The sequence below is a fragment of the Astyanax mexicanus genome, chromosome 17, assembly GCF_023375975.1.
Source record: "Astyanax mexicanus isolate ESR-SI-001 chromosome 17, AstMex3_surface, whole genome shotgun sequence".
NCBI classification, from domain to species: Eukaryota; Metazoa; Chordata; class Actinopteri; order Characiformes; family Acestrorhamphidae; genus Astyanax; species Astyanax mexicanus.
The window spans coordinates 47,204,722-47,220,105 of NC_064424.1; the positions used below are offsets into that span (position 1 = coordinate 47,204,722).

The 15,384-nt window shown below is 37.0% G+C and overlaps 1 protein-coding gene and 1 long non-coding RNA gene across 14 annotated transcripts in view; one reads left to right on the forward strand and one right to left on the reverse strand.

Annotated features, from left to right (window-relative positions):
* The window catches only part of LOC125782410 (uncharacterized), a 318,736-nt gene that overhangs the window by 110,374 nt on the left and 192,978 nt on the right, over nucleotides 1–15,384 (reverse strand). The window lies entirely within an intron of this gene.
* Nucleotides 1–15,384, forward strand: part of add1 (adducin 1 (alpha)) — a 57,082-nt gene that overhangs the window by 30,439 nt on the left and 11,259 nt on the right. For 5 of the 13 annotated variants that reach the window (XM_049466346.1, XM_049466348.1, XM_049466340.1 and 2 more), the window contains exons 8-15: nucleotides 244–342; nucleotides 546–713; nucleotides 1,361–1,708; nucleotides 7,482–7,577; nucleotides 8,708–8,797; nucleotides 9,663–9,680; nucleotides 13,177–13,260; nucleotides 14,856–15,012. In XM_049466346.1, coding sequence (XP_049322303.1) covers nucleotides 244–342; nucleotides 546–713; nucleotides 1,361–1,708; nucleotides 7,482–7,577; nucleotides 8,708–8,797; nucleotides 9,663–9,680; nucleotides 13,177–13,260; nucleotides 14,856–15,012 — 1,060 coding nt within the window. The remainder of the gene's footprint in view (nucleotides 1–243; nucleotides 343–545; nucleotides 714–1,360; nucleotides 1,709–7,481; nucleotides 7,578–8,707; nucleotides 8,798–9,662; nucleotides 9,681–13,176; nucleotides 13,261–14,855; nucleotides 15,013–15,384) is intronic. The other 8 variants (XM_049466350.1, XM_049466343.1, XM_049466349.1 and 5 more) reach the window with 4 other exon arrangements.

Here is a 15,384-nt window from a genome sequence, read left to right on the forward strand (position 1 = left end):
TGTAGTAATAAATACATTTTGGGTCCTGAGGTTGCTGGGTGTTCAGATGGTCCATCATAAATCTGATCTAATTTTATCATTTGAGATGTTATATAAATACTGTAAGTGTCTGATAACTCTAAAACGAGCTTGTTGGATTTTTATCTGAGGGAATAATATCTCTGGGAGATGTGCTTTGAGTGTCTATAAGTGTATATATAGATGTTTGTGCATCTGTGTGTGTGTGTGTGTGTGTGATCTCAGGTGCTGATCTTAAGGAATCACGGGCTGGTATCAGTAGGAGAAACAGTGGAAGAGTCTTTTTACTACATCCACAATCTGGTTAGAGCCTGTGAAATTCAGGTGATTATTATTTTTAAGTTGTATACCTGCATATTGCATTACTCACATCTGCTGAAACTGTGCTTTACAGTCTAAAAAACAAACAAACGTAGATAGACCGTCAAGTTAACATTAAATTTCTTGATTTAATGTCTTATTTAAAGAAAAGTTACATACATTTTTTTAATTATCATTATTATTATTATTATTATTATTACCTGCAGGTTCGCACACTGGCCAGTGCAGGAGGTCCTGATAATCTGGTGATGTTGGACCCGGCGAAGTATAAAGCCCGCTCTCGTCACCCAGAACCAGTCGGAGACGGGACCAGCTTGAAGTGGCAGATCGGGGAGCAGGAGTTTGAAGCCCTCATGCGGATGCTGGATAATCTGGTAAAATGGGGAATTTTTCAAGTGCAATAAACAAAAAAAAGAATTTTGTCTTAAAAGAAGAAATGCATCGTTATTGTTGTAACGCTATATGTTATGTGTAGATTCTGTTTTTTTTTTTTTGTTGTCAAAACATAAAAAACAAAAAAACAATTCTCTGTCAAACGAAGTCCTTACAAAGTGCAGTAATATCACCACAATATTTGAACATAACAAAAATACTAATGCATCTCAAAAAATGTGACTATTATGGCTTACAGCCAATAAAAACCCAAAAATAACTAGAAATCTATTAAGAATATTATATAAGACCGATTGGAACTTTTGGCAGTGTGGGCAGTGTGTCAAGTCCTGCTGGAAAATGAAATCCACATCTCCATAAAAGTTGTCAAATTTGTCAGCAAACCATCACTGATTGGTGGAAACTTTACTCTTCACTCTACTGAAATAAACTACCTTTTCAATGATATTCTTCTTTTAGAGAGGCACTAGTAGATTAAAAAGTGAATAAAAAAACTCTTTGATGTTTTGCAAAGCAACAAAAGAGTTGTACCTTAGAAGAAAACACGTTAGAACGTAATGTGCATAAGCAGTAATAAGTACAAGAGACAACATAATAAATCTATATAAATCTCTCTCTCTCTCTATAGGGCTACAGGACCGGCTATCCGTACCGCTGCCCGGCTCTGCGTGATAAAGCTAAAAAGTACAGTGACGTGGAGGTCCCGCCCTCCGCCACGGGCTACTCCTACACGGACGACAGCGACTCGGGGGCTCGCTCTCCGCTGAAGCACAGCTTCCAGCGGCAGCAGCGGGACAAGAGCCGCTGGCTGAACGCCGGCCGGCCGGACGAGGCCTGCGAGGAGGGCCTGGAAGGCAGCGGCAGCCCCAAGGCGAAGACTAAGGTGTGGACGAACATAACACACGATCACGTCAAACCCTTGCTGCAGTCTCTCTCGTCCGGTGTCTGCGTGCCAAGCTGTATAACCAACTGCTTGGTCTGTGCCTACCTTATTGTTCATAGTTTAGAAACAGTACTGCTACTGAATGATGATCGTCTGTGGCAGCTGGCTAGCACCCCGACACCTGCCACCGCACCTGCCTCAGATTCAGAGTGGATGTGATGGGTTTGCTGTAGTGGATAGATTTTCCCTCTTTCTCCACTCTGTTCATCCCTTATTTCCTCCTTTTATTCCACTTACAAAGAAACTGACAGTTTTCTTTTCTCTGGAAACATTTCCGACAGAGGTTTTTGAAATTCCGAGCTTGTTTATACCTCGTCACTTCTTCTTTACAGTTTCTCAGGCAGTGATATTAAGCCTAGTGTTGTACCTGTAATACACAGCATTTTAAATCGAGGGTTTTCTGTTGGCAGGAAAACATAATGTACGATAGATAAGTCTGTAAGATTAATCTTTATAGATTTTTATTGATATAACAATATAAGCTTTTATATATATATATATATAATACACACATTAGTAGAACTGCGATAATATTGTGAATACCAGCAAACTCAATCTGCATTACCAACATTCAGCAATAGAGGGAGCTCTTCACACTGACTGTGCACCAAAAATCGTATACTGTACTCCGAGTTTAAATAAAGGTTAATTGATTGAATCTGGTGCTCCTTATGTATCAGTTTTACCAGTCAGGTATTAAGGAGCAGTAAAACCACTCGAATGAAGTACAGCATTATACAGGAGTTAAAGTGTTTAACATTAGCATTAGCCGCTAATCTCTATTTCCCTGTTCAGAGGTGAGTATTATCAGCCTGTAGCCTGCTCCCAGCCCCGGCTAGCACTGCTGGAGCAGCATTAACATTATCTGCTAGCGGTCAGTCGTTAATGCTAATGCATAATTCAGGAATCTAAGCTTACTGTAGTAAAAAAAAAAAAAAGGAAGCAATTTGCTCACCCAAATAAACAGTTTTCAGGAGAGAAATCTGTGTAGATTAACAACAAGTGATTGTTTAACTTAACAAGAAAGTAGTTTTAGTTGTAACAGAAGTGACCTGGTCTAAACAAGCTCTTTTTAATTTTAGATAAACATGTGACGTAATAATTGTGTTACTATATAAAAAAAAAAAAACTAACCTCACTGTCGGAATGCGCTCATCCTCACCTGGATGATGATGATGATGATTTAACAAATACAGTGTGTTCTTTAGTTTAACCTCCTCTCTTCTGAACAGAGGAAACTCGTGTTCCTCCACTAATCTCTTTCCTATTTAGTATCCTGTCAATCACAGTGCAGAGCCCCGCCCCTTTCTCTGTCCTCTCCCTATCAGTCTCTCGGCTGTCAGGGTGCTCTCTAGCTGCCCAGTGCATGCTGTGTTGCATGACTTTGTCAGATGCATTGTGGTTGGTCTCCTGGTGCACCAGGAGGGCGTGGCATGTTCCTAAAGTGGGTGTGGCTGGATGATGTTGCTTATCACTTGTGCTTTTACAGCTTTCTTTCTTGGCTTTTTTTTCTTGTTTGTTTAGTTTATTTATTGCTTTCCTTGGTGCTTTTGTTTATCTGTTAACTAGGTTTGTTGGAGCATATATTATTATTATTATTATTATTATTATTATTAGTATTATTTTTATTATTATTATGATTAAGCCCCTCGGAAAAGTTACTTGTTTAAGTACAGTTTTGTAGTTACAGGACAAGAACCAATAAGGGTCTCTGTACATAAGTGAATTGTTCAAGTGTTTCCCATTTCTTGAAAGGCGTATGAGCCATATAATGCTTTACATTCACGGAAAAATTGGGAAAATTCCGGTTGTAGACCCATTTCTGCGCTTGATGCATTAGAGTATTAATAGAAAGTTATTAGGATATTAAAGAAAGACCTCTTATTTGAAGAAATTGAACAGTATTGTCAAAACTTTACAAGAAATAACAAGTTCAAGATGCGACCAAAGTAATTCAGAGTGAGTTTGGTGTGAAACGCTTCTTTAGAATAAGATTTTGCGGGAAAAAATGCACTGACTAGCTAAGTAGATTACACTGAACATTGTATTTTAATATCCAGCAAACAAGAAGTGTAAATTGCAATGTGTCCGTTAATTTGACCATATGATTACTAATAGTATTATTTATCTAGCTACTACTAGTAATGTTGATGGTTGGTTCCTTCTTTTCATTTTTAAGTGTATCCCCAACTTCTTACACTTAAAAACTGATTCCTGGGCGGAAAATAAGTGGGAATATCAGCAATATTTGGAAAAACGAACTATAACTAGTTGGAAAGGCAGTTTAGAGAAGAAAATTGAGATGGAAAATGGGTGAAAAACATATGTATGTGGGTTGAGTTACATACCGCAACCAGCCAGTAGAGGCACTAGACCTGCTTCCATTCAGCACCACTGTAAAAAAAAACAAATTTCACACCAAACCCTCATTCTGATAGACTTTGTTCACTGCTCAATGACTGACTTTTTTATCACGCATTAAAAGAAGAAATCAAAATGCCCTTGATAATAGAAGAACCATTCGTTTTCGAACAGTAGTTTATCGAGATTTCTCTAATCGTTTTTTGTTGTAGTTTTAGCTTTGAAGGACCAGAAAGACCCAAACGAGGTGCAAAACGATTATTTAGGGTTCGTTTTTAATTTTTTGGAAATAAAATACTATATCTAATTTATGAATGCTATCAGCAGGAGGGAGGGAAAGGCTAAAGCACTGCTGCTTTTGGAGTGGACTTGAATCTGCAGAGTCATTGCTTGCGGTTTGATGACTCCAGGTCCTCTCCTTTAATAACCGGCCTTTTTGATTTTGAGTTGGCTTTATTTTTAATCCTTGGTTTTTAAATTTGAGTTTCCTGTTTGTATATTTGAGGATTAAGAATCGATGACAGATTCCCGTATCTGTTCCCAAGCATGAGTGTTGTTTAAAAAGTCCTTAAAAAAAAAGAAAAAGCGTAAAGAGAATCAATGTGAAGTTCTTAACTCTCCAAACGATTATCTCTAGTTGGGGGAGTGCGAGTGTTGTGTTGTGAGGCTCTATTCGTGATCAGTGAGTATTTCATGTTTACGTGTTCATCCCATGTGCCCTCCTTTTCTCCAACGCCCATTTGGAACCCCTTCCTCATGACTTTTGGTTCTGCGCTGAAAACATGTATACGTTTTCTCTCTAAAAGCTGCAATAAATCACAGCTGTTCATGCTACTTTTCGCAGCCTGTCGCTAACAAATACTGCTTTTCAACAGTGAACAGGCTGTTAGAAGGCTTACGGTCTAAACGACTGTAACATGCATTCGCTGATCATCAACCATCTTTAACTCAACTATAACTGAATATCGGTATTTGCCATCTTTAGAGCATATATATTTATATTTTTGCCTTGGAATTGAATGTCCTATATTGCTAATGTACATCATTATTTGTTTAATAAGTTAAATAATGTAATGTAGAAGTTTAATTCCTGTCAGTTGATTCCTTCTGGGTACAACTATCTTTTTGACGTGAGTGCATATAGATATTAATAATCCAAAACCACATCAGGTGCATCATCATTATCGTTATGTATAGCTGAATGTTTTATGAATTATAGCTATAATCAACATTATAGCTTTTATAGTCCTCCCCACAGCGGCCTATTGCTTGTAAAAATGGACAGTGTGGCACCGTATTGTATATTACTGGGCGTGGCTCAATCCATCTTTGCTAACTTTATGCACTAAGTTATTGTTGTGTGTGTGTGTGTAAGTATGTGTGAGTGTGTACAGTTTGTTTTCGTTTGTGTGTGTGTATGCAGGGCTGATGCGATTAAAAAATATAAACGATACCCTCAAAATTTTGGAGAGCTGTAATGAGCTCTATCTAGATGGGATTAGTTTCTCACACTTCTACTCTTTAGTGATAAAATCAGTGAGTTTTTAGGCTTTTTTTCTTGGTCACATGACATCGCGGCGTTCAGTAGCTCCTCCATTTCCACTTGCTGCTGTGTTTTTTTTTTTGTATATGGATCTCCATGGAAACCCTGTCGCGCCCAAGGTGTAATTACGGTGCGCGGCAGTGGACAAATATCTATTTTATTAAAGGCGAGGAGATGAAACTCAGAGATGTGTGTCCGGACGGGACTAAAATAACCGGAGGAGCACGAAGTTCAGAGAAAAACAGTAGATAATTCAGCCTGTCATTTTCTCAGAGGACGTCTGAGAAAAACACCTAGATGATCGTTCTGGATGGGAATAAAATCACAGGATATATATCCTAAGTGTATAATTTTTTGTTTTATCTGATCTTTATTTGACAATCTGAACAGTTCATGCTCCTAAACCACATGTTAAAAGAGCAACGCTTCACGTGAAGTTTTGGTTTCGTCTTCTCCAGAGTTCAGGCTGTCTGCTTGGCTTATAACTGATAATGCGATAATTCTATTTGGCTTCCGACATTTGAGCTTTTTCTCGTTATTCTGCCACTAAAACTCTCTCACACCACTGTCTATTTCCCTTTTCTTCACAGCATTTTTCCCTTGTTATTAATGAATTTAGACTTTAGAGTTGCATTGAGTCATAAATTTGGGCCTTTTTTCGCTTTTTATGGTAATTTTTAATTCTTAAACAGAAACGGGTATGTCCTGCTCACGCATTGGCCCTGTATTGTGTGTGTTTGTGTGTATAAACATGTGTGTGTACCTGTATGTGTGTTTTATGTGTGTATGGATTTGGGAGTGTGTGTTAATCTGGATCAGAACGCTGCCTCACAGTCACAGCTTTAAAAGCACACAGCGCTTCTGCCTCACCCCCCAACGCCACCTGCTGCTCCTCACGACCTCCTCCCATCCTCTACCTTCCTCTCCCTCTCTCTTCTTCTCTTCTTCTCTTCTTTATTTCCGTCGTTCAGGATCTAGTTTCCTTTCTTACGGTAAATCCAGCAGCGACACCAATCAATGATGATGATTTATGATGAGTAGAGCTCTTTACCTGGATTAGTTTGTATAAATATGTTTTTATTTCAAACTTTTAGTGATCGCTAGCATGTAGATCAACAGACACACTGAGTGTGTATTAACAGACTAATGGAGTAATACTGTAAAACAGCAAAAACAAAAAATACAGTAAAAACTGTACCTAAATACTAAATTACTGTATCTACTGGAGTATTATTTTACTTCACTATCGTATTTAAATACTAAAATGCTGTATCTGTATGTACTGTAGTATTATTTTTACTTCACTTCTGTATGTAAGTAATGTCCACAGTACTGTACTTTTAATTTTATTACTTCAGTACTACATTTTACAAAAGAATTACTCGCAATACTTAAGTACAAAGATGGAGCCATAACACATTCAGAGCTGCACTAAAACCGAAGGATTTAATAAATAATGCGCACAAGACATTTTGTTTACTTGTTTATTGGGTTTTTTATTTAGAAATAGCCTCCTACAGCCACAGAAAATAAAATATTTTCATAAAATATATGAAAAATACCTTTTCTGTTGAGTTTAATTAGGAAAAATATAGACTACCAGACTAGAAGGAACACATTTATTTAGTAATGCTAATTTAATTGTACTATTTTTTTTGTAATGTTTTATTAAAATAATTAATTAACTAAATCCAGTTCATCATCATTGGTTCGTTGCTCTGTGGTATAATATTGCAATTAATAAATGTCAGTTTTAAGCATTTTCGTTTTTCTTATAATTTGAAAAGCATGAAATATTGTTGTTTTAAGCTTGTGTATATTTCTTCATTTTGGTATATGTATGTTTTTATGTTATGTTTTTTTTCTGTTATTTTGTTTGAATCTTTGATTTGGTGATTGCAGTGGACGAAGGAGGAGAGCCTTCGACAGGCTGCTGTGGCCAATCAGTTTGTTCCTCTCAACACAAACCCTAAAGAGGTCCAGGAGATGCGCAACAAGGTCAGAACCTGTTATTAATTTAGTTCAGTTAGTTTTAAGTTTTACTCTGCAGTTTAGTTTGCGTGTACTTCACACTGATCTGTAGAATGTTGTCAGTAAGAGGTGTTTGTAGGTGTTGTGCCAGAATCTGTGCTGAATGCAGAATCTGATTCCCTTCAAGTCTTGGTTTGTCCTGCAGCAGAGTGAGTATAACTGATTCTCCTGTGATTCTTTTATTAGTGTTTAGAAATAAAGGTTAATCTACAGTTACAGTAGATACAGAATCACCGTGCTTGCACGTCACCAAGCGGAGAGACGGGTTTTTAGCACAACACCTCTTCTCTTCTTTTACCTCTTCTTTTGTTTATGCACCAGTGTCAAACTCAGGCCGTATTTATATTTGGGCCGTGAGACTATATCAAATGTGTATTAGAGCTGGCCTGCCAGTATATAGTGCATTTATCGCTAATTTTACAAATCCCGGAATACTTTGTTAGTGTGTTTTGAGCGTCACTCGAGACCGCCAAGCACCCCCTCCTTTTCTGTTGAATTTCGCTTACTGCTACCAGTCAACTCGGAGAGAAAAATGGAAAACTGGAGCTTTCAGTACCTTTGGGAGGCAGATTGTGTTCATGAATGTATAGAACAGACCTGATTTTTTTTTTTTGCGGAGCCACTGAGGCTGTAACGCAAGAATATAACCAAAGAAAAGACACTTTTAAACCATAGTGAAAGGGACAAAGGGGAAGGAGATGACAAATAGCCTGGTTTTACAGCAGACTATGTTCAATAAAAAGCAAAATCTTACAGTGAGGCTGCTGTTAAGATGCCAGATATCTGGCTTACACCAATGTGCATCAGAGTAAATCAGTGTATAGCTATTATGAGCTTTAACTGATGTTGTCTTTATGCACTTTTTCTCCTCCAAGGCATGGACTATTCATAGTTAAAAGATTGCATTTTTATTTATTTAATCTTATTGTTTTTTTTATTATTTTTATTGTTTTATTGTTGCCCTGTGAAAAATAAGATTTACATTCAAAAGGACATGAAAAGGCTACAGATTTATAATATTAAGCTTTGATTGTTCTAGATTCAGTGTTTTACGCAAAACTAAAATGAGTGCTGTGAATGTTGTTGTGGTTCTCCAGATCCGTGAGCAGAACCTGCAGGACATTAAAACAGCTGGACCTCAGTCTCAGGTGCTCACAGGGGCCGTGGTGGACCGGTCCTTCGTCCAGGTGAGTTCTGATACCTTTTCCCATCACTGCCCACTTCAGCAGAAACACCTATTATACCTTAAAATCCCACTCAGTGAGCTGGTTATTAAAAACCTCTACTTAGAGGCCACTTAATTAGAAACACCTGCTGTATTGTACTTCTACTCACACTGGGCAATTTATTAGGAACACCCATTCCTTGTTACACACACACACACACACACACACACACACACACACACACATTATCATCAAATTCCATGTAAATGCTGTCAGTTTCTCAGTCTTGCATAAACAGCTCTGGAAAAATAAAGAAAGCACTTAAGTTTCTGAATCATTTTATGTTTGAGTAAAATAAACATTGTTTTATTCTATAAACTACAGACAACATTTCTCCCAAATTACAAATAAAAATATCGTCATTTAGAGCATTTATTTACAGAAAATGAGAAATGTCTGAAATAACAAAAAAAAATTATATTCATAAAGAGTTTTAAGAGTTCAGAAATCAATATTTGGTGGAATAATCCTGGTTTTTAATCACAGTTTTTTTTTTCATGCATCTTGCCATCATGTTCTCCTTCACCAGTCTTACACACTGCTTTTGGATAACTTTTTCAAGCAGTTCAGTTTGGTGGTTTGATTGCTTGTGATCATCCATCTTCCTCTTAATTATATTCCAGAGGTTTTCAGTTTGGAAATTTGTAATTTTTCAGTGGTCTCTTTTTTTTTTTTCAGAGCTGTATCTATATACACACTTCTTTCCCTTTAGATTTGCTCAAATACACAATCACTCTCATCTATCATTCTCTCCTCACCCCCCGTTTCTCATTCTGTCCATCATTATTTCTCGTTCTGTAACTGTGATGTTATTCTTTGGCCACAGAGAGCGACTATCTGGCACGTGAGTACAGTCTGAGTGTGAGCTAACTGTGTTAACACCCTCGCCCCCCGCTGCCCGCGGTGCGGCTCATCCGCATTCAGTTTGATCAGTTCTGTGGTGGTATTTTATTTTGATCTCCCTTGGCTTTAACGACTGGCTGTGATCAGGATGACGATTCCTCTGTAAAGTCAAGCAGGTACCACTTTCAGATAGGACTACTCTTATAGATCTATTAATAAACTGTTTAAAATTTGTTTATGAATTCATAATAATTAATAATAAGATAAGATTAATAGAAATAAGATTTTTCCCTATTTTTTCCCCACTTTCTTCCCAATTTATCTGGCCAATTGTCTCACTCATTCAGCTGCTACTCAGCTGTATATCCCCTATCACTAGTGATGCTCCAACCCCAGGAGGGTTAAGAAGACCAGCACACACCTCCTCCGATACATGTGAAGTCAGACTCCGCCTCTGTTTTTTGAGCTGCTGCGCTGATGCTGTAGCATTGCCTAGTAGCATCACAGCGCTAACGCTCGGAGGAAAGCGCAGCGATACTTAAGTTACAGTTTGTACTCAGCAGTCCAGACACCGGTGAGAAGCAGTAGCCAGTAGCGCACAGCCTACTCTCAACCGGAAACAACCGTACAGGACTTTTTTTTTCTTGCCAATTTTTTGGCAGAGTATATGCTCTGGGAGGTGAATGTGCTAACCACTAAGTCACCGTGCTATTGACATCACCCTAGGAGAAATGATGATGGGAAACAGCGCCATCTACTGTACCCACCCAGAGAGAGTAAGGACAATTGTGCTCTCTCAGGGCTCCGGCAGCTGATGGCAAGCTGCATGACTGGGATTTGAACCAACGATCTCCTGATCATAGTGGCAGTGACCACTCTGTACCATGTTTGGTAGATTTATGCAAGTTTTATGCAAAAATATCACAAATAAAAATACTTTTCGGTACTCTTTAGTATCGAGACATTTCAGTCAGTGCCTTTTTGGTGTCAAATTTTGATTTTTCGATTTTGTTTTGAGTTAGAGCCGATTATTATTAATAATTAAATCATTAGAGCTTTATAAGAGTAGTCTTTTTGTAAAGTGGTACGCTCCAATGTTCTTCATTCAACATGAAATATGAGTTTGCATGAGTCATGACTGCTACGTTTGCCCTCCAGATGCTAGTCAGACCTGTCGTCAAACTCTGCCCTGTCGTCAAAGTTCTGGCTGTTATACTAATCACTACCCTTCTAATAAAGCTGCCTTTTATCAATTAGAATTAATTATTACATACAGCTGCATTAATTTAAGTGATTAAATAGTTGTGCTTTTAACACGTTAAGTAGTGAATGTGTCCTGATTTAACTGGAATAATTTATAATATCTAATAATTTTATGAAAAAGAAGTAGTCTACTAAATTATTGCCAGCTGATTAATTGATACTCAACCATATGTGGTTTTAAAATTATATACTTGTGGTTCAAACTTGGGTGTTAAAGCAATACAGAATACTTTGTGGGAGTGGGAAGATAGTCTGAGTTGGATCAGATATAAAACTTTTTTAGCTGATGCACAGATTGATTTTAAAATGATAATTTCCACTATTAGCTAATTAATTTAGATGATTTTAATAGTTTTAGTTTTAATACAATAATTCTAGAAGGTTTTTCTTTCTTCTGTGTCCTTCTGTTTTTTAAATCTCCATTCTCTATCTATGTTATATTGTTAACCATGTTTGTAATGTAGTATCGGGATTGTGATAGATGCTGTAAAAATATATACAGTTATTATATAAACACACCTAAAATGATTTAGGTTTGTTATTATTGGTTACAGTGTTGTTAATGTATTTTTGAGTATTATAACACTGGGGGGGGGGTGGAGCTGTTTAGGGATGTTTGTGCTCTTTTGTGCTTTCTGATGTTTTTGCAGTGATTTTGCTAAAGAATCCAAAATAGAGCCAACGAAATCCAAAATATCTAGATATAGTAGAGAACAGAGTTTAGAAAACAGCTCTTTGTGTGCAGTAAATATAAGGGTGTTTTCACACCAGTCATTTTTAGTCAGGCTGAAATGGATTCTGGTTTGTTTGTAGTTTTAATTTGGTTCGATTGAGCAGGTGTGAAAACAGTAATTGCAATTGGGTGCAGATCAAAACAACCGGTTTGTTTGTGGTGAGAACGTGATCCGGTCTCAATCTGACCCAGATATCAAATATATTACTTTTATTTGAGCTAAACTGCTGACAAGTTTAATAGTTATGATATATCTGATATATTAGCCAAAGAACGCTAATTACCACAGCTATAAATAAACGCTGTCTCTGCTGCTCCATGCTGTTTACACACTGTTTACACACTGAGCGTGGTCTGTGCTGCGTTCACTGCTCATAGCCGCGTTTACTGCGTGTAAATCTGCGCTGCACATGCTGTGAGCTGACCGTGAGCAGAGGGTTGTGAAGGTAGAGGTGTTGTGTGTGGTTTGACTAGCATATATCTGAGTTCTGGTGGTGCAGTGCATGACCCGACCCGTTCAGCAGCTGTCTGGCTTCAGTCTGTCCCATTCGCTTGTTTGGGTGAAGGTCTGTGCATGTTTATGGAGCATTTGTGTGTGTATATATACATTGTGTGAATGCAAGTGTGTGTGAGACTGTGGTATTGCGTTATTATATGTCAGTCCTGTAATATATATTTTATATTGCTGCACTAAAAACACCTTAGACTATACACAGTACAGTACTTTGCAGATATAGGCTGTATCCTATACAGTAGCATATATAGCTGTTTAGGTTACATACTAATGGTGTAGAGATGCACTCTACTCACGTTTTAATTCAATTTGATTCGATTCACAATTCAGGATTCAAGAGTCACAAATCAAAATTTGTGACTTTTTCTTCTTTTTGTTAAATAATTAAAATGCATCCTTGTGTAATGACTCCCTGTACTGTTCTGTTTTACTTCTCAATGAATTCTCATTTTATTTAGGCAATCTAGAGTTAAATTATCATTGTCAAAGCAGACAGTAACACAGAAAATAGCGTTTGTTACTCTTTTAAAGACACATGAAAACCTATTTAAGTAAAGTTTTTTAATTTTTGTGATTACTTTTTACTTTAATTTGGCTTAATTTTCAATTCAGACATTTTTTTCATATTTTTCGCACTTTGCTTACGCCCACTGTACACAATGTAACTGCATATTATTTCATAAACAGAACATGGAATCGTATGTTCTTATGATGCACATTGTCAAATTTGTCCATCGCATACACTGTAAGATAAATAATGTGAGAAATATCGGGAGCAGGGCGTGTGCATATACTGTACAATAAGATGATAAAGGATTTATTGTAAAAGACCAGTAACAACAGACAGAGTATATTACAAATGAAACATGTAGTGTCCTTTAACAATAGTTTGCTTTCATTTGTACGAGTGTCTGTTACATACGTGTGAGTGTGCGAGTGTGCGAGAGGGGCCTGGTTGTGCACTGCTGATGTGGTTTACTGTTGCAGGACGCTCCTCTGTCTGACTGTTTGGAGTCTCTCGATGGTCTTGACCTCTCAGACAGCTATAGTCCTGCTAGGTCTTTTAGAAAGGTACATCCTGCTGTATAGAATCATCCAATCAAATCCATTGCTTCTACAAACCACACCCAGCATCTCCTCCCATTTATACTGTTGTCTGTTTATCACAGAGTCGGGCTGATAACCTGTTAAAGGAGAACTACGGTGTGAAATGGACTTGTGTTGTATTAAAACATGATAAAGTGTACCAACTTCTGTTGAATATTCCACTTTATTGATCCCCTCCGAATTCCTAAATACAGCGCTTTTAGCCGATGCTCCCAACAGACTTACAATAGGGGCATAAAGTTAAACGTTTTAAGAAATGGCTATGATACGCTTTTAACAAGCTTAAAGTAGCTCCACACTTCATGTGTAGAGCAATAATTAACTGACGAGCACAAACGAAACTACAGCTGATAAGTCATATCAATACTCGCATTAGTTTTAAATTGGTAACTCTATGCCCCCATCAGTAGTATTGTAAACCTGTTGGAAGCATCGGCTAAAAGTGCTGTATTTGAGAATGCAGGGGGGAGAACAGAGGTGGAGACTATTTGACAAAAGTTCGTACTTAATATCACGTTTTACTACAACACAAGTACATTTCACACCAGATTTCTCCTTTAATAGGATGTCCACAGGTCTTAAAAGTGTCTTAAGAATGTCTTAAAAGCTTGAAGCAATTAAAATGGCTGTTATCCATCTATAAAAAATGTCTTTAAAAAATGTCACAGACAATTAATACAATTTTTCTTTTTTATATTCATGCATAGCATTTTACAATTTTGTTTGTTTAAGGTTAGTTATTAATAGTTATTGTTCAGAAAATACAGGAATCAGAGGAACCGCAAGAGTGAATATTAAATTTAATGATAATATTCCTGATAAAGGATTGTAACCATAAATTGTTATTGTAAATACTGTAAATATTACCTACCGTAATAGAAATAACGCACTACTTCTCCTACTTTAACTTTCTACTGTGTATAACAAAATAATAATCTGTGCATCTGCTGGTTAAATGTTTTCTTTCTTCTTTCTCTGTGTTTGTTTTTGTTTCTTTCTTTATTTTTATTTTTTAAAATCATTTGCCATCATTTTAAATAAAATTAACCTTGTAAGACAATCTTTCTACCGAGAAAAGAATATAAAAGACCTTTTTGGAATATAAAAAACCCACCAGGGAAGATTTTAAGGTTCCTATCACATTTTAACCTCAAACATCTAATTAAATACATATGTAGAGGGTTATTTGCCTTATCAGGTTAGAAGCTTTAACAAATTTGCTCTGACTGGATATATAAAACCAGGTGTATGCCACAAATAGCCAGATATGTTCTGAAGTGGCAATAAAACCCCAACAACCAACCAACTAACCAACCAAATGATATTTCGAGCTATTTTTATTTTTGTTACACTATATAGTCTATTTATTAGATTTAATGAGTTTCTATAAGGAGCTTTTAGAGCTTCAGATGTTTTCTCTCCATTCACCACCACTGTACACTATTTTAATTCTGACGTATCGCAAGAATTTCTCTTTAAAATCATAGATAAAGTTATATTTACAGTGGTATTTTTCACCGCTCTGACCCGTATTGTATTTTTTTGTCTCTGGGCTGCAGGGGGAGCTCGTGACGGCCTCTAAAGCCATCATAGAGAAGGAGTACCAGCCTCGCGTGATCGTCAGCAAGACTGGACCAAACCCCTTCACCAAACTCACCGACCAGGAGCTGGAGGAGTACCGCAAAGAGGTGGAGCTCAAACAGAAGGGCCCAGACGGTAAGACTTCAAATCTGGGGAGTGTAAAAGTGGTCTTATTGCTGATAGATGGTGTAAAGTTGAAGTTGAAGCTCTTTTTGAGTTCATGATCTTTTAGTCCTGTGCTGAAGGTGTTCTGTGGTCTGAGCTGTTTAGACGTAAGCCTTATTTTAACTTCTTTTATTTAGTTTCCTTTATAATGGTACACTAAAGTTGTGTGTGATGGATCTTCATCTTCTATATCAGGGGATCTCAACTGGTCTTAGCCCAGGACCCACATTTAAAAAAAAAAAAAAAAAATTATGGTCATTAGGTTCAACCCTTTTTATTTATTTATTTTTTTTAATTTATTTTTTTATATATAGAATACTAACCAAACAAAACCTATTTAAA